The sequence below is a fragment of the Harpegnathos saltator genome, unplaced genomic scaffold (genome assembly GCF_003227715.2).
Source record: "Harpegnathos saltator strain DR-91 unplaced genomic scaffold, Hsal_v8.6 scaffold604, whole genome shotgun sequence".
Lineage (NCBI taxonomy): Eukaryota > Metazoa > Arthropoda > Insecta > Hymenoptera > Formicidae > Harpegnathos > Harpegnathos saltator.
Window position 1 is genome coordinate 627,871 of NW_020230432.1, and position 25,121 is coordinate 652,991.

Below are 25,121 nucleotides of genomic sequence, written 5' to 3' on the forward strand. Positions count from 1 at the left end.
GTACTCATTATTTGTGCGGGCTGTGGCCGCGACGGCGCGGCGCGGCCGGCGTGAGAAAGATGGCGGCGATTAGGAAAGTCACCGGTCGCGGTGACAGCGCATCGATATCACATGAGAATTCGATTCTCCCGCAAGAATGCTCGTCGTGTCGTCGCTCGGCGGGCGTCCGTTGAAAACAGCCGAGTCGCGTCGATCCTCACGATCCCTCCTTCGGGAAATCCTACTCCCCGCTTGTTTTCCGCTCGCCCGCTCCTCTGCGATCGACGTGGTGGTGGTGGTGGTGGTGGTCGTCGGACAAAGCTCGCCCGCGTTAGACTCGCAGCCCCCGACCGACGTTCTCGGGGGGATGATAGGATTTTAAATCATACAAACCGAAATATAACTGGTAAGAAATGCGTACATGTATATTCGTCGGTCGTGCGCGAATTTACGTACGCCGCGGGTTCCCCGACTTCTCCAAGTCGGACTTCCGATCAAGTTCGAGCTGAGTTCAATACTCTCCCCGGTGCCGGCGATATCCACAGGACAGTTAGGCGCGGCCTAACTTCATCGATGACGACGAACTTTCTTCATAGCGCCGCGCGCCCGTGCGATGTACTCTCAGCGCGACGAAGAGCCGCTTTATTCGAAGCACGTGCCGCGGTGTCAAGCCGGCTAAAATTAAGCGGGAGAGCGTCTCCCCTCGCCCCCACCCCAGCCGCTGTCACCATCCCTCGCATTTGCCAGCGTCACCCCTGGGTGAACCCTCACCGGTACTGCGACGCCAGCTGGCAACCGGAAGTAGGCATAAGAAGCCGCGCGAGGAAATAAAGGTGGCAACGGCCGCGAGGGGAGGAAAACCGGCAGAGACACGGGGCTGCTGCCGAGAGAGGACCGTTGCGCCCGATGTGGCCCACTTTTATTTCCGCCCGTCGTCGTTATATTATTCGTACACACGGGGGGGTTGACTCGTGATGTCCGCTCGCGGGGCTGCGAAAGATATTCTGGCTGGGGAAAGAATATAGCAAGAATTTGGAACGAGCGAAACAGCTGACGCGGGAAAGGCGTTTTAACCCTTTCGCTGCTGAATTAACTTCCCTTGAGAAAATTATTAAAATATTTGATAGTCCTACGACGTTTCTTGGGTGATTCGCTGATTACGAATCTACAGTCAAATTATTATTGATGGCGTATGGGTTTTTCGGGTCGTTGATTACGAATCTGAAGTCAGATTTATCGAATTCAAAATGGCGGAATTTATGTGGGAAAATGTTCAATACTGCATATTTATGCTTACTAGAGATTAAACATTCATTTTTTAATAAAATGGTATTGATAGTACGGATATAAAATGGAGATATAGAAAAAAGATCAAATTTCGGCCGTTTTTGTAGAAATATTTGTTTATGAAAAGAATATCTAACCTGCAAAGAAATACTGAAAAAAATGTATGCTTTTGTATTGAATATATCAGAAAAATATTTGGTGAAAATTTTAGACCTCTACATTCAGTACTCTCCGAGGAATCGATTTTTCCCTAAAAAGAGCACTTTTTTTTCAACTCTGATTTGTTATAAATGATCACAAATGAATAATTCGGTATGAAAACCTATTTGAGTATGTTGAATAACTATTCAGTTATCTGGAAAACTCAAATCCCCGATAAGTTCTTCCAAATTATGTGATTTACAACGCAAAATTGAATGAAGAAAAGGTAGCAACAAGTATATGTACTTCCCACTTCAACAGTGAAAAGGTTAACCGACAGGCGTGACATTGCTTCTTACACATCGCTTTGTCGAAACAATGTCACGCGAGAATTCTCGCGAGAGCTCTGGACAGAAATTTCGACGCAGGATTTGCTCCCTTGGCAATGTTGCACGTACGCGCGTTGCTTTCTCGGGCGGGACGACGTTGTGTGAAAATTTGTTGAGCTTGCTATCGAACTTTTGCATATGCTAATTCGTGAAATGAGATATCCCTACGAAAAGAGGTTTCTTTTCACGCAGCCTCGAAAAATGTCGGCTTCGTATATCCTCTTTCTTTTTTCTCGCCTCACGTAGCCTCTGCGCCGTAATTCAATTTCCAAAACGGAAGGTGGCCGCAGGATCTTCCACGAGTGCCGCAGTCATAAATCTTCCGTGCTTTATTATAAATTCTACGTGGAGGCGGAAACATCGCGTCGTGCTTATGAATTAGTGCCTTCGCCCAAACAGGATTATTCAAACAGGTAGCCGCGGACTCGATTACAAGGATCTCGTATATTTGCTTAAAGGGTAGGCGCGGTAAATTTGAAATATATATATCAGTATATTTACTCAGAGGGAAGTCTGGTGAAGGCTCTCGCGCGCGAGAGATACGCTAATAACGTGTGAAAGTGATCCTCACGGCTCTCGAGGGTAAACATTAATACGACAGGATGGAATCGGAACGCCGCGCTTTTGCGGAACGTTAGAGATGAAGAACGCGCGCTTGTTTTCGCGATAAGTGAGAAGTGAGAGAAGAGAGATTTATACATTTCGGAATTAAACGATCCGCCTCAGTCGGCAAACTTGCCACACACGTGTTCGAAACGTGCACGCCGGAGACAAGAGGTCCGTTTGGAATGGTCCTTTCGTTTCTTCTCAAAAGCGCAAGGCAAACAATGGGGAAAGCTGTCTCCTTGTCAGCATAATGAATAAGGAGAGCAATACAAGCTCGACGAACCCGATACCGGCGTTCGATGGGAAACCCATCGACCCGACTCGCTCGTAAAGGGTGTCCCAAAATTCACGCAAGAAGTAATTTTGATTGAGAAAACACAGGTTTATAATTAAAAATTGTAAATTTTTTATTGATTCATAAAGTATACAGTATAGGGTTATGTGTGGTGGGTGGAATATAGCATATCGGGTAAATGGCGGCCTCCGCGGCTTTTGCTGGCACATATGCACTCTTTTGTTGAAATTTTCCATTACCATTTTGCATAAATGTGGCTGAATTTCGTCGATACAGCGCTCAATTTCCTCCTTCGAGGCGTGGGTGGTCGTGGACTTGTTGACATAAACCTTAGACTTCAAAAAACCCAAAAAGAAAACAGTCCAACGGCGTTGAATCGCATGATCTGGGCGGCCTGATCTGATCACCAAAACGGGAAATTACACGACCAGAAAATGACTCATGCAGTAATTGAATTGTTTCTCGGGCTGTATGGCATGTGGCACCGTCTTGTCTGAGACCACATGTCGTCCACATCCATATCTTGCAATTTAGACACAAAAAACTGGATTATCATGTCGCTATAGCGAGCAGCATTAACTGTTATTGCCTGACCAGCCGCATTTTCTTCCGAAGAATGGTCCGATGATGCCTCCAGCCGCCAAAATCCGCACCAAACAGTGACACGTTGTGGATGCATTTGTTGTTCTCAACAATCACTCGTGGATTTTCTGAATGCGACAATTTTGTCGATTAACCAAGCCATCAAGATGAAAATGAGCCGAATCATCGCTGAAGATGATTTTGTTCGAAAAATCAGCATCCGCTTGTTGTTGTTCCATAATCCATTCAACGAACTCTCTTCGCCGTGGCCGTTTACCCGATATGCTGTTCCATACATAACCCTATACTGTATACTTTATGAATCAATAGAAAATTTACAATTTTTAATTATAAACCTGTGTTTTCTATCAAAATTACTTCTTGCGTGAATTTTGGGACACCCTTTAGTTCGAAGCACACAAATGAACCTGTGCGATCAGGTCAGACCGCATCCTGTGCACAGCCGTTTCCGCGAAGGCCGGTAAAAAGCGCCGTCCTCCCGACACAAGTCGTTAAGACGCAACATTGCAGAACCACGTTAATAACATCAGGCGCCCCGGGTCGAGTGTGCAAACGCGAATCCATCGATATTTCTCGAGCTCACGATTGACTCTCATGGACATCTCCCATCATCTCGTCTGTTTTACGCGGATCCTCGCCGATCCTCCTCGATTCTATCAATAGCGAGAGCGTCGGTCGGTCGTCGATCAAATTCAAGCCTTTCGAAGGCAATTTTCTAGCCGATGTTCGCCAACTCGAGCCACCAACGAGCGTCGACAGACATTCAGACTTTGGCGATTTTCGCCAGCGAGCGAACATTCGCGAACGTCTGCGAGCGCAAAGCGCCTCGTAGCGATATATTTATGAGAGATATTTATGAGCCCAGGGTTGAGAGTATCGTTCGTAAAACTGTCCGTTCCGATGCCGCGCGACCTGGCAACGCGTATAAGTGATATGTTTACGTCAATATTTTGCCTCTCGACCTCGGTGTCCCCCCGGGAATGTAAATCCTGATTTCACCAGGATCCGCGATATCCCCGCCGAGATACCTGAGCCTGAAGGTTCAAGGCTAACCATACTTTCAAGCGCTGCTCGCGGCCCTCGTGTAGCTTCGGGAGAAGTTACGTTGCACGTCGCCGGCGATAGGAATATTATCTAGCGGACGTAATAATTTATTAATCACGCCGCGCGACGACGTCTTAATAATCTTCCCGGAGCGTTTCAGCGCACTTAACTCCGTCCACCAATCACGTGGTCGTAAATGACGCGGATATCCAACGTAATAGCGTGCCTTCGAGTGTTCCAGCCTCCTCGAATTCACCTCACACATCCGTTCCTCTCCTCCTCATATTTGCATTGTCCCAGCAATGACGAGAACACAGAGCTGCTGCGTAGTTTCTTCCTTCCAGAAAAATCAGCAAGAAAAAATATCTACTTCTTGGTTTCGATAAATTTCCGCGTCCCGACGGGTTCGCGGATCCCTCGCGCGTACGGCCGAAACACACGCATCGGTATTGCGTTACAGCCAGAGCGGACGTTATTTTATCCGCTCGTTCCCGGCGCGGCGAAGGAGCCTGCTCGCCTCTGGGAATTAAAATTCTCAGGGGCCCTGCGGGGAAGGCACCGTTTGTGCCGCCGATTACCTGAGTCAGCTGTCTCAAGAAAGGAGGCAGCCTCGCGCTCTCAGGACTCGCGCGAGCGCGCGCGGCGCGACGGGCTCGGCGGAGAGAGAGAGAGAGAGAGAGAGAGAGAGAGAGAGAGAGAGAAACGCGAGTGGATACTTTCCTATCCCTATCGTACGTTCGTCTCCTCCTAGGGACGAACGAGCGTTCCCCTACGGGCTGGCGGGCGCGCCACGAAGAAGAAGCCTCAGCTGTTTGCCGACGGAAGCCATGGAACGCACTCGCGTCCATCTCCGACCGCGACGTTCCGCCCGTGAAGAGGTCAACGTCGGAGCCATGAGACTCTGGGTTCCCGCGGGGTAGTGGCGGCGGTTGGAGGGTTAATTACTCGCGATATCGATGGGTTTGAAGCGAGCTCATTTGCAAGTCGAGAGAAGCGAAATCGGAATGTTGATGAAGGGTCTCTTCGGCAAGTCTCTCTCGCAGAAGTCTCGGCGTCGTCGGCAGCAAAGTTCCATTGAAAGGCTATCCGTGCGTCTCTCGGCTCCTACGATGATTGTTTATAATCCACACAGCTGTGGAATCGAGCAAGACGGAGAAAGCTCGGGAGTCTCTCTGTCCTCCCCGGGCGTCGATCGTCCGGGAGGAAAAGCGTGTGGTTTCCATGGCCGGAGTCGCGCACGGTAATAAATCGCTCTCGGCTTTTTTCCCCCGGCTTTACGACTGTTCGAGGTAACGGCGGATCGTGCGCGTCACGGCGGAGCTACGGCCGGGAGTAAAAGGCGACGTTAATTTCTCACGGCGCCGATGATACTCGAAGCCGGGCGGAGCCGAGGCTCTCGGTGGCCTTCCTCGCGCGGGATTTCATCGTTTCACCGTGCGAGGACAATCTCGGCCTAACGATTTCGCGACGCACGGAGAGCGAGCGACGTGAAAGAGATCGAATCGTCTCTCCTTCTCTCTCTCTCTCTCTCTCTCTCTCTCTCTCTCTCTCTCTCTCTCTCTCTCTCTCTCCCTCTCCTCCCTTCTCTCTCGACAGTTTAAACGCGCGGATTCGCGACAGTCGCGTACTCTTTCTTTCTGTACTGCTCCGAACACGACCCACAGGACTCGTCGTCGTCGTCGTCGTCGTCGTCGTCCCCCTTTCCCCCGCGGAACCACATCCCGCAGATATCGATCTTATCCCGCTTCTTCTCATTACATCTCCGGCGCGAGGTGGAGCGAGAAGTTGATGGAGCTTCGATAGCTCCGCGCGACTCATTAAAGAGACTCCCCCTCTTCCCCACTCGCTGCTCGTAATCTCGCCCTTAGGTCGCGCTTCCCCGCTTCTTGTCGCCGAGAAGAAGCGGTCTGTTAGAAAGCGCGGCAGACAGGGTCCCTCTTTGTGCATCCAGCGGGAGCAGCTAATCCTCAGGTGAAACTCGCTTTCGGCGCTCCGCGCGCGCGATCCGTTTCCCACGCTGCGCCAGGTAACCCGGAACGTTTTCCCCGTATTGTGGGTCTCTCGGCGCGTCTCTTTCCTCTCTCTCTCTCTCTCTCTCTCTCTCTCTTTTCGTTCTTATCGTCTTTCTCTCTTGACTCTCCTGTTCCTTCGTCTTTTTCTATCTCTCTTTGTCTCCCTTTCTCCCTAACCTCGTCCTTACGAGACACGCTCTATGAAATCGAGCTCAGCTGTGGGCTCCGCGCGACGGGTAAACGAAAATATTGCCCGGAATTGCACGGAGCCGAGACGTTGGCAAACGAATTGGGATTCGTCGGCAGCGAGAGAAAGAGAGAGTGTGAAGCTAATCGGTGAGATTTCTTCGCGACAGGAGAGAATAGTTGAATTCTCGCCGGGAGGGGGGAATAAGTAGCACCGCGTTCGTCGAGGGAATTCTTCCGCCTGTCTGTGCGGTGGCGCAGCCGGACGAAGATCCGGTAACTATTGGTCACTCGATCGCCCGGCGATCGAGTCTAATTGCAGTCGCGAGGTGTCGTATCGAGGTGTCAGCGCCGCGAAGGTGTCGGTGGTGCCGCCTCGGGTTTCACGTGCGACTGAAAAATGTCGTAACCATCGAGCGGTCTTGCGAAATCCGAGCGACTCGAGCGCAGCGACGCGAGTGTGCACGCCCGAGAGCGTGTTGCGTCGAGAGCGACTTGTCAGTTTCCTAACTTCGCGGCGCCTTTGACGGCGACAGCTGGAATCACAGTTGTACGCTACGGCCAAGAAACGGCCCCCCGACAACCGGCCTTCCGATCGGCTTCTTCACGGCTTCACGAATATCATCGTCGTTTCGTGTCGTGACGAACGCGCGTTTTCACCTTCAGACCCCTATAGACTACCCCTAGACGGAAGCTTAGACTTCGAAGCCCCAAGCTGTGCGACGTCATTTCGGCCAAACGGCGCTTCCCGCGCCGCTGTCAGAAGTCGCAACAACGCTCGAAGCCTAAGACGTGCGACTGGCCTGGTAGGAACGAGGAACCTTCTGGCCTTCCGCCAGAAAGCAAATCGCAGTTCTTGGGTCTTTAGAAGGCAAAGAACTAACAGGCTGAGGACTCTCTGACTTCGCATCTCAGTCGCAGCCACCGGCGCGGGCGCCTCGCCGCCGAGTGGCTCGCCGCGACCTTCGCACCTGCTCGCGCCGAAATTCGCACCTCAGCGAGCAACAGCAGGAGCGAAGGACGAGAGCGTGGCGCGATGATCGCGCGGCGATAAGATCGCGCGGCCTGCGGCCGAAAATGCGGCCGAAAATAGCGCGAATTTACGGTTACTCACGGACTGGGATCTTCTTGGGGTCGACCGCGCTCAATCGCTCCTCGACCTTGTCGATCCTACGGCGCAGGTGACCGCTCCGGTCGGTGACATAGGCCAGCTCCACGGTGAGGCTCGCGAAGATGTCCTCCGCGGCGGTCAGGAGGGAAGCCAGCTGCTTGAGGGAGTTGGTCAGCGCACCGTTCGCCACCGCTTCCAGCTCGGCACCCACCGGCCAACCCTGAGAGCCCGCCGGCACGTGGCCGCGGCACAGGTGCCGCGGCTCCACCTTTCGCATGACGAACGGCATCACGACGCCGGTGCCGGCGGCCTCCTGCTGTCGCTGTCGCTGTCGCGGCGCTCGTCGTCGCGCTTGTCGTCTCTGCTGCTGAGTGATAGCGATCCCCTGGCCGGCCGCATTCGCGCATAACACACTCGGGCGAGCGGCGTCGGCGCTCACTCCTCATCACCGGGGCGCCGCGTCACCGCGGGAGCGGGTCGCTCCTCTTCGGCGAAGTCGGCCGGATTCCGCGGAGGATCCTCCGTGCCGCCGGCACGACTTCATGCCGCGACGCGCGCGTGCACGCACCCACCGCTGTCTCTTCGCTTTCTTCCTCTTTCTCTCGTAATCCACGAAATCCACGTCGGTGCGACGTTCTCGTTCCTCGCTCTCGCTCTCTCCCTCTCTCTCTCTCTCTCTCTCTCTCTCTCTCTCTCTCTCTGCTGGTCTCCTCTCTTCCCGCTCTTTTTCCCCTTTACTCCGCTCAGCACTTTCACTCCGCACTCCCGAGGGCCGACTCGCGAGATCAATCGGATCGATCGAGGGCACGCGGCACGTGTCGAATAATCGGCCGAAGGTTCTCCTCGCGTCGCATTTCTACGAGCGCGCTCGCTCTCCGCAGGTCGTGTGTGCTACGCGACGCGGCTCGCTGCATCGCGACGGATTGTGTACTTCGTGGGGGACCGCCGCTCGCAAGAGGATCCCGCGCGAGATTCTCTCTCTCTCTCTTTCTCGCGAGCCGAGATTTGCGAACGGACGGACGGACGGACGGACGGACGGGGACGGATGGAAGCGGCCGACGGCGAAACCGGTAACGCGCGCGCGCGAGACCGACGAAACGTACCGCGCGACGATGGTACGTGAAGTGCCGGCCGGCCTGGCAACCAGTCGCCGACCAGCCGACTCTGCTTCTCCCATTCAAGCGAGCGCACGAAAGGCGCCCTTGCCGGCTGTCTGCTCGTCGCACCAGCCGCTACCGCCATCTGCCGAGCCGCTCGTTGCCTCGTCTCGATACCTGTAGTCGCTACGGTAGTCTCGGCGTTTCGAGTCCTGGCGAGAGCCACGAAGTTTCGGCTGTCTTCTGGCTGACTAACAGCAAATAAAGCAGGAGCTCTGGAGAACCGCGAAGAGACCGCGGGTCGTGATCGTACGCGCGCGCGCGCGGTTTGTAAACGTAAGGTGAGTTATCAGTCGAAGCGAACGATGCCGCGTTGTCCGCCGATGTTCAAGTCGTTGGTTCTACCGTGGAAGGCTCTTCCACGAATCGAGCGTATCGAGCGTATCTGGATATTTGCGCGGTATAACTGTGTCGGTCACAGGGAGCGTGCGTGAAAGTCCTCACCGATTAATTTCTCATACTCCGTAGAACACGATGGACGTCGGTTAATCTTCAGTTTCATTCTCGCACAATTTCAACCTCTCTCTCGACTGCCGTCGAATTGTCAGACCGCGCGGATTTGTGTCGCGTTATCCCGAAATATCTAACCGGAGCTTAAGTAAAATATACAAACGAAACGATCTTTGTCTCTCTCTCTCTCTCTCTCTCTCTCTCTCCCTCTCCCTCTCTCTCCCCCCCTCTCTCTCTCTCTCTCTCTCTCTCTCTCCCCCTCCCTCCCTCTTTCTCATTAATGTTTTTTTTATACGGATCATGAGTGATTGCAAAATTTATCCATCCGACTTTATGTGCCGACACAAATGTCTCCGTGAAAAATACCCGAGAACCACGCGATCCAGTTTAAAAAAAGCTCTCTGGCGAGTTATCGTTTTATAAAAGATTAATTGCAGACACAAAGTGTAAATTGTATGACAGATATTTCAGCGAAAATGAAACCTTTTGAAACTTTAGCAAGACGTAATGTTGCTGATATATTTAAAATGTTGATGATATATTTAAAATGCTTGGTCTACTTGGTTGCGCATTTTTTCATATTTTTTTTTCCGATTAACGAATTCATTTTTATTCGGTCAATAATTTTAACTCTTTCCGATTCAATCACATATTTATATACCGGATACTTTTTAACATTCATCATCGTATCACGTAAACAGTGTTCGTGCGGTAAACAGTGCAATCAATTGATTACTGATGCTCATGTGGGATTTTACGATTGACTCTCTATATCGATCAATCGATTCTCGACTAAACGTGCGCAACCACATGGTCAATAAGGCATTTCTCGTGTATTACTCGCCGTCGCTCAAGTGCATATTGCTTCAGACCTTGAAATCACGCGCGAAATATTATATAAATTACGCGAAATTATCTTAAATTGCGCGAGATATTATAAATTACGCGAAAGTGTCCACACGTCAACATTTCCCGAACGAACCGACAATTTTCCATACAACGCAAACTTCGCGTTTTACGCGATTACGCGATGAACACTTCCGACTTCGCTATTTTCCTATTTAAATATATCGCGGCGTATCTGCACAACGATTGCCTATTTCACGTCATCTATGACGTCATCATACGTATGAACGTGTACGTCACGATAACGGCATGCGCGACAAGCGTAAACGCGCATAGTATGCGAAATGCCGGGAATAATTGTGCTCTCTCGACTCACATTCGTACGTCAATAATTCGCGCAGATACGAGCGTTCGAAGAGTCGGACTTTCTCAAAGTCGGTGCGAGGACTTTGGCGCCGCTTGCGCGCGCCCACATTGTAGCACGTCACGTCTCAACACCGCGGATTAACAGTGACACCGAGCAACGACGCGCTCGACTAACGAAGATAGCGCGACATTGTCGCCGTCACACGATTTCGCCGCTCATTCATACCTTTGCGCAGAAGAATCATCGCGATCGCGACGCGACTTGAATTACACTCAAGAAGGCTCAAACTGTCTCGCTTCCGATGAAAGGATAAAAATGTCTTTATATTCTCGATCGAGTTGGCAGTGCATCGAGTCTGATCTCGCAAACTTCCATCCCTAACTTTTCAGCTTTGAATTCTCTCACCTGAATCGTAAAATCTAATTTTGCGGCAAAAGTCTGCCTGAAGCTGGCGATAAATCCGCGATTAAAAGCGCGACTTAAGTATTTACGCGACCGCAGAGTGTAGGGAATATAATATTCAATATTTGTAACCTGAATTATCATTCAACTTTTATAAGCCGTTCCAAATCACTCATTTTTGCATCGCATGCTCCGACTGCATGAATATAAAAGACTGTCCCGATCGTTTATTATCGTTCCGACGACGGAAGTTTCGGCACGTTGCATCCTCGAATGTAACGCCGTTTATCTCGCCCGGTCGCCGTTCTAACGCTATTGTAAAACAATTGCTCTTGACGCGAGTGGGCATTGCATTATTTTCTGGTAATAGCCCAACGTCGTCGTATGACAAATTCTCGACTAATGTTTGACAGCTATCGATCGGCCGAGCCATTTCTCGCTCCGCTGCAACGTCTGCCGTCGTCGCGCACTACGCGAGGCTGCTTGCCTCACAGAGCGCGGCGGAGATCCGTGACATCCGTGTCGTACCGGAAATTGATAATATAAAATCCCGTCACACGATAGAACGGAAAAAAAGACTCGAATGTCATTCGGACATTTTTCGAGAAGTGCTGTTTTAGAATAAACCGGATATACTCGTCAATGGGCGCGCACACAGGCGCGCGCGGCGTCACGATACGCCCACGGAGAAAGAGAGAGAGAGAGAGAGAGAGAGAGATGAGACGGTTGGTGAAAAGAGCCGTTCGCTCGTCCGCTCTCGCGCGCGACTTTTTCACATTTTATTAATCGCCAAGCTAACAGAGATACACGCACGATCCAATTACACGTGCGTCCGCGTAGAAACCTCGTAGGGCAAACACGCGTCGCTGTGTCGTCCCCCGGCTTAGCAACGCGAGACACGCCAAGTGCGGAGAATCAATCCGCGATAATCGTCGTCGCCGACGGCGATCCAGTGAACGAGAGCGCGTCGTGATTCGCCGCGTCTGTTTCCGCGGGCCGAATGTTAGAAAGAATAAGCGCCAGGTATACGGAAAGTTCTATCGCGACGCGGCGCGGCGCGGCGCTCGTTAGCGTAACAAATTTAGCCGCCGCAATACGACCGGACTCGATCCCGCGTAAAGTAAGCTCCGGAATTGGGCTGCTGTAATTGATAGTCCAAACTTATCCTCGCCTCTCCACCTTTCGGCCGGATCTTAATGGGCGAGGGGTTACCGGCAGAGCGCGCAGGGGCCTCCACCATCTCGCCTTAATTCGCTCCGCATGTGCAATTTCACACGATAAAGTCTCGCGCTTAGCGCCCCGGGATGACTCGCCCCGGGATCTACTTTCGGCAGAAGCGATTGTCCGTAAAACGCGCCGACAGCCCTAATTTCCTTGGCGGATCGCGAGGAATTTCGTTCCTCGTGACCATGGCGGTCGAGACGGATGTTGAAAATTTGGAGGATACCCCCCCTCCGTGTGTGCGCGTGTGCGTGTTGCTCGTCTCAGGCAAAAGCGCTCGCCGACATCCACGCGGCGGCGGGTCTCGCCGCCTGTTCGCCGAGTAACTAAGCAAGAAAAGCGGCTCGCCTTTCGTTCAGCGTTCACGGGAAAAAATCGGCCACGCTGGGGACGCTAGTCGCGGCGCGATACGGAGCGATAAATCTACGGCAGGATAAGATTATGCGCCGCGCTGTGATGCAACGACTTGAAGAAAAAGGAAAGACTCAAAAGTCCCGCGTTACGTTGTTTTCGCAGCAAACGGCTCGCGTGTGTGTTTTATATGCATGCCTTTTCAACCCGGTTTTATCAGGATTGAGCTGGAAAATGATTAGGCCACGGGCTACTTAAGGATGCTAAAACCGTGTTCCTTAGTTCTTTATTATCCGACACGTATCTCAGTTCTTTGCGAGGGTGATGTATGCCTAGGGATCGGCATGAATCGAATCGAGCCCATGAAAAGGTACAGTCGAAGTGAAAAGCTAGGAACGCGCGCGTCTCCGTCCGCAACTTACTCCTTTTGCCTCTTTCGCAGTTTCTCTCGCAGTTGCGCACTTGTTGTTGCACGTACTCGACGATTGCACTTGTCGATGCAATTTTATCGAATAATGCCGCCCTCGTGCCAATCAATGTTCGAAAACACACCGTGCGCTTCAGCACAACATAGTTGATAAGAAAGCATATTTCGAGTTGTCGTCTTTGAATTCCCATCTCTGAATGCGTATGATAATTATTTCACTCGACAATCGGGCACCTTGTTGTCATAATCTCGCGGAAAAGACGATAAGACGGCTGAAATGTTGCACTTTGGAACGCGCGCTGGCGCGGTGTCGTTAGCTCGTTAGCTGTCGGAGAAAGCCGAGATTGCACACACAGTTTCGGCGTAATTAACAATCGATACAAAGTCACCATCGACTTTCCGATTCCATCACACTCAGCGGAGAGATCTTTCTCCCCTCTCTCTCTCTCTCTCTCTCTCTCTCTCTCGTCTGCCGCTTAATATCCGGAGACGGATCGCCCGTCGAAATTAGAATCCAACGGAGAAAGTCTGCAAAGTCCCCTCGCGTCGACTCAATTAACGAACAATCGGAACGGACAATCGATCGGCTGACGACAGTCATCGCTCCCGCGGCAGCGGGCGCGCACTACACAAAGTTCCTCAAGTCCGCCGTCAGTGGTCTTAATCATACGCACCGATCATTCACTCGAGTCACTGGAGTTTCCGTCGGCCCAGCCCGTCGGCGTTGCACCTCGTCGATAACCGTCTCGTCCTTTGTTCCCATTATCGGAAAAGCGGAGGGTTATAAAAATTTATCATGACCTTGACCTCGAGCACGACCGCGTTCGTCTTCAAGTTACTTTACGAGCCGAAGAGGTCGCATTTTGCGACCGAGTGGCACAAAGGACAGAGAGAGAGAGGGAGAGAGAGAGAGAGAGGGAGAGAGAGAGAGAGAGAGAGAGAGAGAGGGAGAGAGAGTCCTGAAAGAGAATCACGAAAGAACGCGCCTCCATCGTGGCGCCCACGTGTGACTCACGCGATACGGCGAGGTATCTCCGACGGTGTAGTATAGCGGCTGGAATTGTCCGCGCGGTTACTCGATCGGGTAGTCCTTAAGGGATCCATCCGTCTTCTATATTTAGCCGCGGAGCCGCGTGTTCCTGCCGTCGCGCGTACACGGCCGGTGCGTTACGGCATTCTGTTTTTAGCTCATGCGCGGGCAAACAACATTGAGCAATGTGGCCGGTGATATCCGGCCGGACAATCGAAGGCTTCAGGTGCATAATTACGCTGTTGACGGTACCCTTAAGTTAGCCCGGAGTCGCCTTAACTGCCCACACAGGGCGCACGTTGTTTGGCCACCAAGTCGTGTCTTTTTTTCACCGGGTTGCAATCGCCGGGTTGCCTGCCCTTTCTACACCCGACTTCTTTTTATGCGGGGACAAATCCGGCCGGGGGTTTACGTCAACAACAAACCTCGGACAACGGCCGAATTGAAGGACAGGGGATACCTATGGTGGTCGCGCGCGCGCGCTCGGCTCGAGTTATTCGGCCTAACAACATTGCGAATCGACGTATAATAAGATCGCCAAGACCCACGTAAGAATGTGTTGTGATGTGGACGAGAGAGAGAGAGAGAGAGAGAGAGAGAGAGTGCATTTAATCGACATTACTCTGACGTTCGCGCGAGCAAACAGCGACTACTGCTTCTCGCGGGGCGGGGGAACTCGTGTAAAACGCGTCGAAAGTAATCGCGAACGGGTTCGGAAAAAGCGGCGGTTATCTGCTACTCGCGTGTCTTCCCCGTAGGATCGCGTTTGCATCTACTTCGTTTTAAAACGGAGAGAATTCTCGCGGGACGGGAAATACATTTCAGATTTCCTCTTCATGTTGCAGGACTCCGCGCGGCGGGAGATGGCCCCGAATTTCATGGAGATCTAGCCAGGATCTCGATCGGCGGCGACGCATGTGGTGAGTGATTCTTAGTTCTAAGACTAATTCGCTTGCGACGGCTCTTTGTTAATGTCTAATTCGGGCGAGAAAGTCTTGTACTTTCGAGGCCATTTCGAGGCGCGCCCCCTTTTTCTCGGATATTTTCGCGCGTGATGTCGAAGCAAACGCGGGGAGAGATATTTCTGCGACCGCGAAGCCGCAGCGCTCGCGTCTAAAAGTGCGACAGACGGCCGGGTAGCAGCCATCTTTTTCGCCCGCGATATTTCGATTACGAGGAATTCGCGCGATGCAACAATGCGCGGCCGAACGAAGTCCGGAATGTTGAACCGCGGCGAAGAACCTTCTCTTTCGGGAGGGCGCCCGGCACATCCGATAGGGGTACGCGGGCCGAAAACAACAGCCGAGTTATTTCGATCGGCCGTTGAGAATCTTCTCTCGGATTCTACAAGTTACGGCGCGATGCATGAAAAAGTGCCGCGAAAGGGGTGCCGCAAATTTCAACAGGAAGAATCGTGCGGTCGGTACGCGGCGGCGGCTCGACTTGAGCGATACAAGAGAAGCAAGTTTGTAGAGGAAGGGCGAGGAGGACAAAAGAAATTGTCGAGAAATACTCGCATATATTATTCTTATTGTATAAACATATATATTTTTATAAATATATAACAATGTATATTTTTCGCAAACAATTCCCGCATCTTTATCGTCTCGATCGTATCGATTCGCTCACCGACGATAATCGTCGGCAGCGACGGTCTTCTCAAAGGGAGAAAGTAAACCTTCGAAGAATCGAGCGAGCGTTTATTGAAACAATCTCGCATCGGACAGTCGACTGTTTTGCATTAGAATTAGAAAAAAAGGAAACAAACAGAAAACACGATCGATTTTCGGAGAATCGAATGGCAATCGTGAGGCTCTATTCTGCGCGCGATGCGGTGCCTAACCCTGGGGGCACAGCGTATATACCCCTTTCCCCGCCCACCCGTTAGATCCGGCGAGCACGCTGCACTCTCCGTCTCCCTCCTTCTCGCGTTCCCTCGTCCTCTTCCTCCACCTCCAGCATCTCCTCCTCTTTCTCTTCGGCCTCCTCGTCGTGCCTCGTGGTCTCTCGCCGTCTCTCGTCCTCCTTCGTCGACTCCCTTTTTCCTTCGCGCGCGCTTCTCGTTCTCCCGCTCTCGCTCTCTCTCTCTCTCTCTCTCTCTCTCTCTCTCTCTCTCTCTCTCTCTCTCTCTCTCTCACACTCTCTCTCGCCTCTCCCTCGCGCTCCCTCCGCCGTTGCACAAAGTTGCAATTTATGGCCCTCTCTCTCTCTCTCTCTCTCTCTCGAGCGCGCGCGCGCGCGCGCGCACCCACCGTCGATGGCCCTCTCTTTTTCTCCCCCACTTTTCGCTCGTTCGCTCCCCCCACGCGGTCTCCTTTCCCTCACTACGTCGCTGAGCCACCCACTAGCTACGCCACTCCGGACCCTCCGATGCACTCTGTGCGTCCTCCTCCCGCGCTCCGAGAGTGCAGTCGGTGCCTCTGTCTTTTTCTCCCCCGCGCTCTCCTTCTGTGTTTCTCTCTCGCTCCCTCTCTCGGCCAGCTCCGTGCTCCCTCGCACTCTTTGTGTCACGCCGCCGGCGGCGGTCGGTTGCGCTCGTCGCGCTTCGGCGCGACAGCAGGCGCCGCGAATTCGCCTCTCGTGGCTTCGGCTCCGCTCGGTCGGTCGGTCTGCTCCGAGGGCCGGCCGGAGAAATCCGTCAGTATGTGCCGCGCTGCCTTGCCGGCGAGTCTCACGTAGCTACTAGGTATCTACTATTCTTTCTCCCGCTCCCGGCTGTTGTCAAGTCCGAGAGTTCGCTGTTCGCAACAGTCGCGAAGCGCGCGATTCCGCCGTGACTCCTGTGTGACAATTCGCAAAAGATCCTTCTTCCCGCGAGCTCTCTCCGCGCGAGTCTCTCGTACGCGCTCGTTCTGCGCTTCCTCTTGTCCCGCGCTTGCTCGGCCGCGAGACGAAGAAAAGACGAGGAGGAGAGCAGGTGAGACTGAGACTACTCTGTGCCGACGTGTCCGAGGAAGCTCCGTTCGCGGGCGAGTCAAGCGGCGCGAAACGATCGAAGGATCGCGGCGATACACGCGAAGCGACAGCTCGCCGGCGACGAGGATACCGTCTTATCGATGAGAGATACCAGGGGGTACGGTCTCCCGAGGGCAACCAGGGCAGCAGAGGTCAGTGCGGCGATCGTCGCTCGCGCGGCATCGGTCGCCGACGCCGAAAATCGCGCAGCCACCGTCGCCGACCAACAGGATTCTTCGCCGCGCAAATTTCGCCGCGACGTCACGACGAGCGCGTAGATCCATTCGCGCAGCGGGCCAAGTGCCTATCAAAACATGGCCACGTGACCCCGACGGCACGGCTTGTAAACACTGAGTTTGACCACGTGGTCTGCTCCCTCTCTCCGCCGTCGAGCGCCTGTCCGTCTCTCGCTCCCTCTCTCCTCTCTCCTTCCCTTCCTCTTTCTCTCTTTCCCTCTCTCTCTCCTCTCTCTCTATCTATCTCTATCTCTATCTCTCTTTGGTACACTCTTCCGTCTCTCTCTGTTTCGTTACGCCGCCTCGCGCTTCAACCTCGTCTCATTCTCTCTCTCTCTCTCTCTTTTTCTCCCCCTCCCCCCTCTCTCTCTCTCTCTCTGTTCCCCTTCCTCTCACCTATCTCTCTTTCTTGTACCATCTATCTGTTCCTCCGCCTCCTCTTCGCCGTATCGGCCGCCTCTCGTTCGCCTTCTCCGACCGTCTCACTCTAGCCCTCGCGCTCTTTCGGCACGCAGAACGGCGCCGGGCAGAATCCTCAGTTAGTTCGCCGCCGCCGACAACCGCACGCGAGCGTACGCGCGATTCGGACGATACTCCGACGACTCCAAGCTGGTCTCTTGCGAGCGCCGATAAGCGCGCGTCGCGACGTCGCTGTCGTCGTCATCGTCGTCGTTGTCATCGTCGTGTGATATCGCGTCGATCTCGTTGACCGAGTCCGCGCTCGATCGATCGGTCGATCGGTGGGTGGGTGATGTGTTGAAAAAAACCGCAGTGTCGGCCAAGAGCGAACTCGGGAGATTTATATATCACATACGTAAAAGAAGAAAGGAGAGGAGAGAGAGAGAAAGAGAGAGAGAGAGAAAGAAAGAAAGAAAGCATTGCGTTACACGCGAATTACGCGTGCGAAGCCGTCGTTCCGAAGCCGGTGCGAACGAGCGCTACCGCGAGCCTTCGCTCGCAGCGAGGACGTACGAAGGCCGTCGTTGTACACACACACACGCACACGCACACACACACACACACACACACACATCTACACGTTGTACACACGCGCCTACACGCATACGTGCGCAGCCGTACACACACGCACACCCTCACACATTCACTCACATACACTAGAAAAAAAAGACACGTGCACACGCACGCACACGGACGCACACGAAAGCGCGTCTGGTGATAGTGCGCGACGAAAACGTGACTCGGGTCGTTCCTCTCTCTCACGCGCGCGCGCGCGCGCGCGCGCAACCAGCTTCTCGTCGTTGCCGATCGTAGACGGGGCGTCATCGCTTCACCGCGGGTTCCTCGCGCATCTCGGTTCGATCGCGAACCTCAAGTTCGCGGAGCGACGCGGGAAGCATGATGGATTCGGTGCCGGTCTCGGCCTCGGGTTCGCTGATCCCGTCGCTGCAGCAGCAGCAGCAGCAACAACAGCAACAGCAGCAGCAGCAGCAGCAACAGCAACAGCAACAACAGCAGCAACAGAAGAAGGGAGTCTCCTTCGAGTTCTCCAACTCGCCGGACCTGGAGACCGGCTTCGAGCCGCAGACTCGCGCGAGATCCAACACATGGCCGTTGCCGAGACCCGAAGAATACGTGGAAGGCAACGCACCGGCCGCCAAGGAGGGTGCCGAAGGCGGCACACCACCCCATCAGACTCAACTGGCTCAGGGTGGTCTCCTGCCGGTGAAGAAGAATTCATCCCGAAGGAACGCCTGGGGTAACCTGAGCTACGCCGACCTCATCACCCAGGCGATCACCAGCGCGCCCGATCAACGGCTCACCCTGTCGCAAATCTACGACTGGATGGTGACGAACGTGCCCTACTTCAAGGACAAGGGTGACAACAACAGCAGCGCCGGCTGGAAGGTAAGAGACATCTTGACTCTCTGAGATACTACCGATCGCGTCCGCGTGGCCAGATGCGCGCTCGCGAACGCGCTCGCCTCGCTGGCGTTCGCATTTGCGGAGTTGCCGCAACTCGCCGGCGACTCGTCTCACTCGGCTTGCCAAAGTCTAATTTAACTCTTTCGGCCCGTCGCGCAGGATTCGCGGGCGACGCGCGCGATACGTAATGTCACTTGACGCTGTCGCGCGCTCCCCCGCGTTGCAGATCTCTCGCGATCTTTTTGCCGCGTTCTCCAGAGACCGAAGCGCCTCGCACGAAGCGCCGCCAACGACGCGCCTCGGCGATGAGAGGCGCCACAGTGGAAAACGGCTGTCGCATGGCACCGCATGCCGGAAACCAAGAAAAAAATTCCGATACGCGCAGAGACGTGCACGTCGAGGAGATGAGAGAGATCGGCAGGGCGAATGACGCAGGAAACTGGAATTCGTCCAGGTGTTAATTCCGTTTTAACAAGCGACTTTTCCTCTGTCGCGTTTGTCGGTCTCTCTCTCTCTCTCTTGTCTTCCTTTGTTAGTTAACATCACGCGCGAATCGTCGCGAGATCCGCGCGTTCACGTGATTGCGTAACGCGATTTGATTCGCGGCGCGGCGCGGCGCGACCAGCGCTGAGAGAGAGAGAGAGAGAGAGAGAGAGAGAGAGGGAGAGGAAACGTGGCCGCCGAGAGTTTCGGAGTGTCGCTCGGCGCAAAAATCGCGCGATTTTATCGGCCCGGTTGCGTCTCGACCTGCGGCTGTCTTAGGCGCGCGTGGCAGCATGAATGCGAGTGTCGCCCGGGAGTCGCGCTCGGAGTTACATTCGTAGTAGAATAAAGACTTCCTTTTCATATGGAAACAATCGTGACACGCGACGGCGCAAAGGTTAGAAGCGGGAACTCATCCGGCAGGAATTCGCGCGTACGTAACGACATTTCTGATGATTCACGTTGCACATTTATATTGCAACCGCACGATTCGCAGCGGTGGGACAGTCCGCGCGATACGGCGAACCTCCGCTGCGCGATTCGGACATCCGAGCCTCCGAGAAGCGGTTCTCTCGAATTTATTTATATCACGGGCCTTCTGCAATAAGCCGCGATTAACCGTAAGACGGAAGCAAGTTGACCAACCACAGTTGACGGTCCGAAAAATTATCGACTGTAGTTGGTCAATTTGCTTGTGTCTTGCGACTATCGGCTCATTTTGTAGGCCTGTTAAGCGGGAAGCACACACTCTTGCATAATACACAATGCGCGAAGAAATTAAGCAATTAAAATCCTCATTTCTATCGCCACGCTCGAAATGAAAGACTCCGATTGGTTCATTTTCTTATGTGTTGTGTATTATGCCGTTATGCAAAAATGTGTGTGTGTGTGCTTCTCGCTTTAGAGTCCTTTCCGCAGGCTCGTTGGCGCGCGCTTGCGCGGGAATCGTCCCGTCGATTCGAATCGACCGAAATCTACATTTCTCGCTATCTATCAGTCCGTTCATTATCATCCTCGCGAACCGCGTATTTTTCTTCTCGTTTTTCTGCCCGAGACTCTTGCGCGCAAAACGCGGAGTTCTCGGCTCGTGGAAAGGTGAGATTCTGCGGCAGCGACGAGATTTTGCGCGAGAATTTTTCGAATTTATTCTGTCCCTCCTCGATCCTCCAACTTCAGCTTGATGGGGATTATTGGCTTGATTACTAAGGTGAGAAGCGACGTGCGTTTGAGTTGTTTCTCGAATGACGCAGACTCTTCAGATTGCTCGTTTTTCTCGTAATTGCCTAGATATTTTTCAATTCTGCGTTCTCAGTGTTTCACACTTCTTTTAATTAATAGTTACGACCGATATCTCTCGAATAGTTTGGAATTATGCGACTTATCGTCAATTCCGATACGCTTATCTCGCCGATAAAAGAGACGATAATGTATCGAGCGTTTATCTTTTATATTCTGCGCGAGCGAGCCTCTATTTGCATATTTCGCGTGCACGCGCCGTAAGTTTAAAAATTACAGACGTTACATGTTCATCGCGGTATAATCACCCGAGATAAGCATCGCGGCAAAAGTAATGACGCGTCGAAAGGAGCGATCGATCGATCGATCGATCGATCGCGCCTTTCGACGGGATTAATGCGGGATTTCGGGCGGGCCCCCATGAGTCGCGCGCTAATCACTAGTCACCGATTAAACAAGTTGCAAAACGCCGCAGCTGATCTCTTAATGAAATTAAATGAATGTAACGCAAATATATATATATACCGCGACCGTAGCGAAACGTTAGAACTGCAAATGCGTGTTTACGCCAGACTATTTAAGCGCGCAACACGCATAATTAAAACGTTAATAACGCATTATAGTGTTTATAATTATAAAGCACTCTCTCCCCCCCTCCCCTCCCCTCCCTCTCTCGTTCGCTTTCGGTCGTGCCAAGAGAGAGAGAGAGAGAGAGAGAGAGAGAGAGAGAGAGAGAGAGAGAGAGAGAGAGAGGGCAAGAGGGAACTCGACGTGGCGTATTTGCGCGGATATCTCGTTCGCGCGTTTCGTTACAACGCGATAGCCTGCTAATTGACCGCCGAATTCGAAGTAACTCGATCTCGGAAACTCGCAGCTGGCGCGTGCGCGCGTAACCGGTGTGAATATTTCTCCGCATCGTTAAGCGTCCCTCCCTTCCTCCCCCCCTCTCTCTCTCTCTCTCTCTCTCTCTGTCTCTGTCTGTCTCTCTTCACTTTGTAGCACGAAACGACACTTCGGGACGTCGGCAAAAAAATAATTCATTTCGAACGGCGTTGAAAGACGCTGCGTCCCGCCTCGTTCTTCCGAGCTTTGTTGATTTTGGCACCTACGTCGTTTCTCACAAGAGAAACGACACTCTTCGCCACTCAATGACTGTGCGCCGCCGTGTGTGTGTGCACCGTGTGCAGTTTCTAACGTCCACATGGCCGGCGGGCTTCCATCGGGCTAATATTTTTTCATTCAAACGAGGCGCGCTCGTGATATTTAGCCGCTCCAAGGATCACGGCCGTCGCGTGCGCTCGCTCGCTCGCTCGCTCGCTCGCTCGCGCAATGATTAATATTTTTTCCACACGGTCACACGCGTGCGCGCTCTCGCGCTTCACCTACTTTGTGTCGCGCTTGACGTGGGCCGCGCCGAGAAAAAAAATTCATTACACATGGAAAAGTACTTCTTGTGCCTGCGCGAGACTCGCTTAGCTCGGCGCTCGTTTCTCGAGGATCCTACCGTGCGCGCACGTGAACTTTGTCGCGCCGCTCGACTCGCTTCACGCGGCGGAGAAACATCCTTGCCCTCTGCGAACTTCCTCGGTTCGAGCTCTCCAAGTTTTTCCGAGTGAAATTCCACTCGACAAGTACAGCGGCCTTAGAGTCATTGAATTCGAATGACTTTCCACGGAACGGAGCGGAGCGAATTCTCCGCTCCGAGTCGGTTGAATATTTTCCGTCGTGATTGGCCGAGCGAATTCGCAACGGTCCATCGTCTCAAAAATGAAGATTTGATTCAATTAATGCTGAGACATTCGCGTATGATATCGATAATTCACCCTGCGAGGGCGAGTCGAAAATCCAACCCTTCGATCTGGAGCGACAATATTTCCCTTCGCTAGCGCGAAACATCCTGAGGTCGTTCTCAGGATGCGCTCTCAGGACGTTCCGGAGGACACCCTCCAGGCGTTTTGAACGCGTTCGGGATGTCTCGTGCTACCTGGGGATTTCCACTGCCGCTTCGGCAGAATTTCCAACGAGAATTTTCGCATCCGATCGCTCACGTCCCCGCCGAGAAGCCTCTCGAGAGCGAGTATAGGCGCGTGAGAATTCGCGAGTTAAGTGTCCGCGCGGCGGCAGTTTAGAGCCGCTCAATTATCGCGCGCGAGGCCGACGCGTCAAACTCGCGGGCAGGAATCCGCGCTAAAAATCCTCGCCGTCGACGGCGGCGGCGGTGGCGCAGCAGCAGCTGCGAACTTGCGGATGCAAGTCGCGCGCGCGGAGGAGGACGGCGTGCAGTCACGTGGTGTGTGCAGTCCACGAGAGAGAGAGAGAGAGAGAGAGAGAGATATCTGTATATCTCTCCTCCGCCCTCCTGTGCGTTTCCCGCGCGCGCGGGAATGCGTGTGCTGCCGACGACGACGACGTAAATGCAGAGTCGGGAGAACGGCGCGCGGGTTTAAGGCCCGTTCGCACCGTGCATGCACGCACGCCACGTACGCACGACACGCACGCACGCACGCACGCAATGCCGAACAAGCGATGCCTTCTCCTCCTCCTCCTCCTCCTCCGTCTCTTCTCCTCCTCATGCTGTTTCCTCATCGTCGCAGCCGCTTCGTCGTCGTCGTCGTCGTCGTCGTCGTCGCCGTCGTCGTCGTCGTCGTCGTCGTCGTCGTAGTCGTCGTCGTAGTCGTCGTAGTCGTCGTCGTCGTCGTCGTCGTCGTCGTCGTCGTCGTCGTCGTCGTCGATGTCGACGTCACGTCGCGGGTCGAAGTACACGCATAAATCGATGCCGCCGCACACAATCGTCGCTCGTTTCGCTCTCTCGAACGATGCGCATTATTTATGCACCGGTTGTGCACGCGAAAGCGCTCGACGAAAGTTCAGGGATACGTTCCGGGAACTCGTGGAAGGAAGAGAATCCTGCACGCGCATTCGCGAGCGCTCGCGCATTTAACGGTTTATTTCGTTCGGCGCTCTCGAGGACCCTCGATCTCCTTCCTTCGCGATTATGACGTCACGGGGACGGCGGGGGAATCGCCGCCGCGGGAATAATCGCGCGCGCTGTGACTGTGAATTTTCATATCCTGCTAGTACGTGTGTGTATGTGTGTGCGTGCGTGCGTGTGTATGTGTGTGCGCGCGCGCGAGCGCGGGCGCAACACCCTCTCTCGCCCTGAATCCCGTGACCGGGAGTAGTATAAATCGCAGTTAGGTATTTCTTCTTTCTCTTGTGCGTGATAATTGAGCGATTGTTGGCCGAACTCAACGGTGTAGATCGCGAAGAAGCGGAGCTTGAAAATCAACGATGCTGCCGCGTAATATCTCTTCGTTTATTATCGCGGCCCCCCTCTCCCTCTTTCCCCCTCGCGGCAACGTGCACACGCTCATCGTGCGCCGCCGAGACCTTTCTTGCTACCCGAGTTGTGATGCCTGTAGCATTGTTGCAATTCCCGCGTAACGCGTTACGAGCACAATAATTGCTGCTCCCCCTGCGTGTCGCTCCCGCGGTCGCGGCCCACTCGTCCCGAGGGTGTGCGAAGGGGAAGGAGGAAATTTCATTAGACCACGAGACGCGGCCGATGCGCCCTCAACGATGCGTCTCGCACGCACACCGCGGTGTGAATTATCCTTTACACGCGCGGCCATGCGCGTCGATATAGACGCCGTGGACGGAAACGGAGCGCACAATACGTAAGATTTCCGTCGCCGTCGACGAAGACGTGTTTCCGCGCTCGGGAGGAGCACCTGCGTGCGACGTCGCGCCGAGGGAAATTCGGCCTCGTGGACGATTTTCGTTGACGCGCGCAAAAGACGACGGCGGCAATCGCGCGTTGTTACACGGTCGCGTGAGAAAGAAGGAGGAAGGGAGAGAGAGAGAGAGAGAGAGAGAGAGAGACAGAGAGAGACGAAGCAGGAGGTGTGTTGAAGAGAATGAAGCGGAGCGGAGGGGAGGAAAGAGAAGGGAACGAACGGGCAGCAGGTATTCGTGTTGCCGTGAAATATGAAAAGCCCTTAGAGCCTCTATCGGCGCCGGATAGAGCTCGATCCCCTTCGCAGGTTTGGAATTCTAACGCGACTGCGCGGGGAGGGGGGAGAGGTGTCGAGGGAACCGTAAAACCGCCGGCGAAAGGTCACTCATCCGTCTGGTTTTGAGACCAACGTTGGCGCCCGTCATTACAAAGCTCTCCCTCCCTCCGCCGCCGCTCGTCGATCGCCGCGATCCTTTCCACAGCGATCAGAGGCGGCCGGCGTTTTTACGAGCGAGAATGAGTGAGAGAGAGAGAGAGAGAGAGACAGAGAGAGAGAGAGAGAGGGAGGAGGGGAAGGTGAGGGAGAAAGATAGAACTCGACTAACTGTCCGTCCAGTCGTTCCCTCGCGCGCTATCCGTCGCGATGCTGTTACGACGTAGATACTGGAACACCAGCGGTCAGTGAAA

General features: G+C 53.6%; 2 protein-coding genes across 8 annotated transcripts in view; one reads left to right on the forward strand and one right to left on the reverse strand.

The window, feature by feature from the left end:
- Nucleotides 1–8,796, reverse strand: part of gukh (NHS actin remodeling regulator GUK-holder) — a 91,003-nt gene extending 82,207 nt beyond the window's left edge. For 2 of the 4 annotated variants that reach the window (XM_011141306.3, XM_019841538.2), the window contains exon 1: nucleotides 7,657–8,796. In XM_011141306.3, the coding sequence (XP_011139608.1) occupies nucleotides 7,657–7,942 (286 nt within the window). In that variant the 5' untranslated portion in view covers nucleotides 7,943–8,796. The remainder of the gene's footprint in view (nucleotides 1–7,656) is intronic. The other 2 variants (XM_011141307.3, XM_019841539.2) reach the window with 1 other exon arrangement.
- A 7,641-nt stretch (nucleotides 8,797–16,437) lies between these two features.
- Nucleotides 16,438–25,121, forward strand: part of foxo (forkhead box, sub-group O) — a 180,490-nt gene continuing 171,806 nt past the window's right edge. For 3 of the 4 annotated variants that reach the window (XR_849770.2, XR_003113799.1, XM_011141308.2), the window contains exon 1: nucleotides 16,441–18,961. Coding sequence is in view for 1 of the 4 variants with exons in the window: in XM_011141308.2 (XP_011139610.2) it covers nucleotides 18,452–18,961 (510 nt within the window). In the remaining 3 variants the exon portion in view is untranslated. Of the gene's footprint in view, nucleotides 18,962–25,121 lie in introns of all 4 variants that reach the window. The other variant, XR_003113800.1, reaches the window with a different exon arrangement.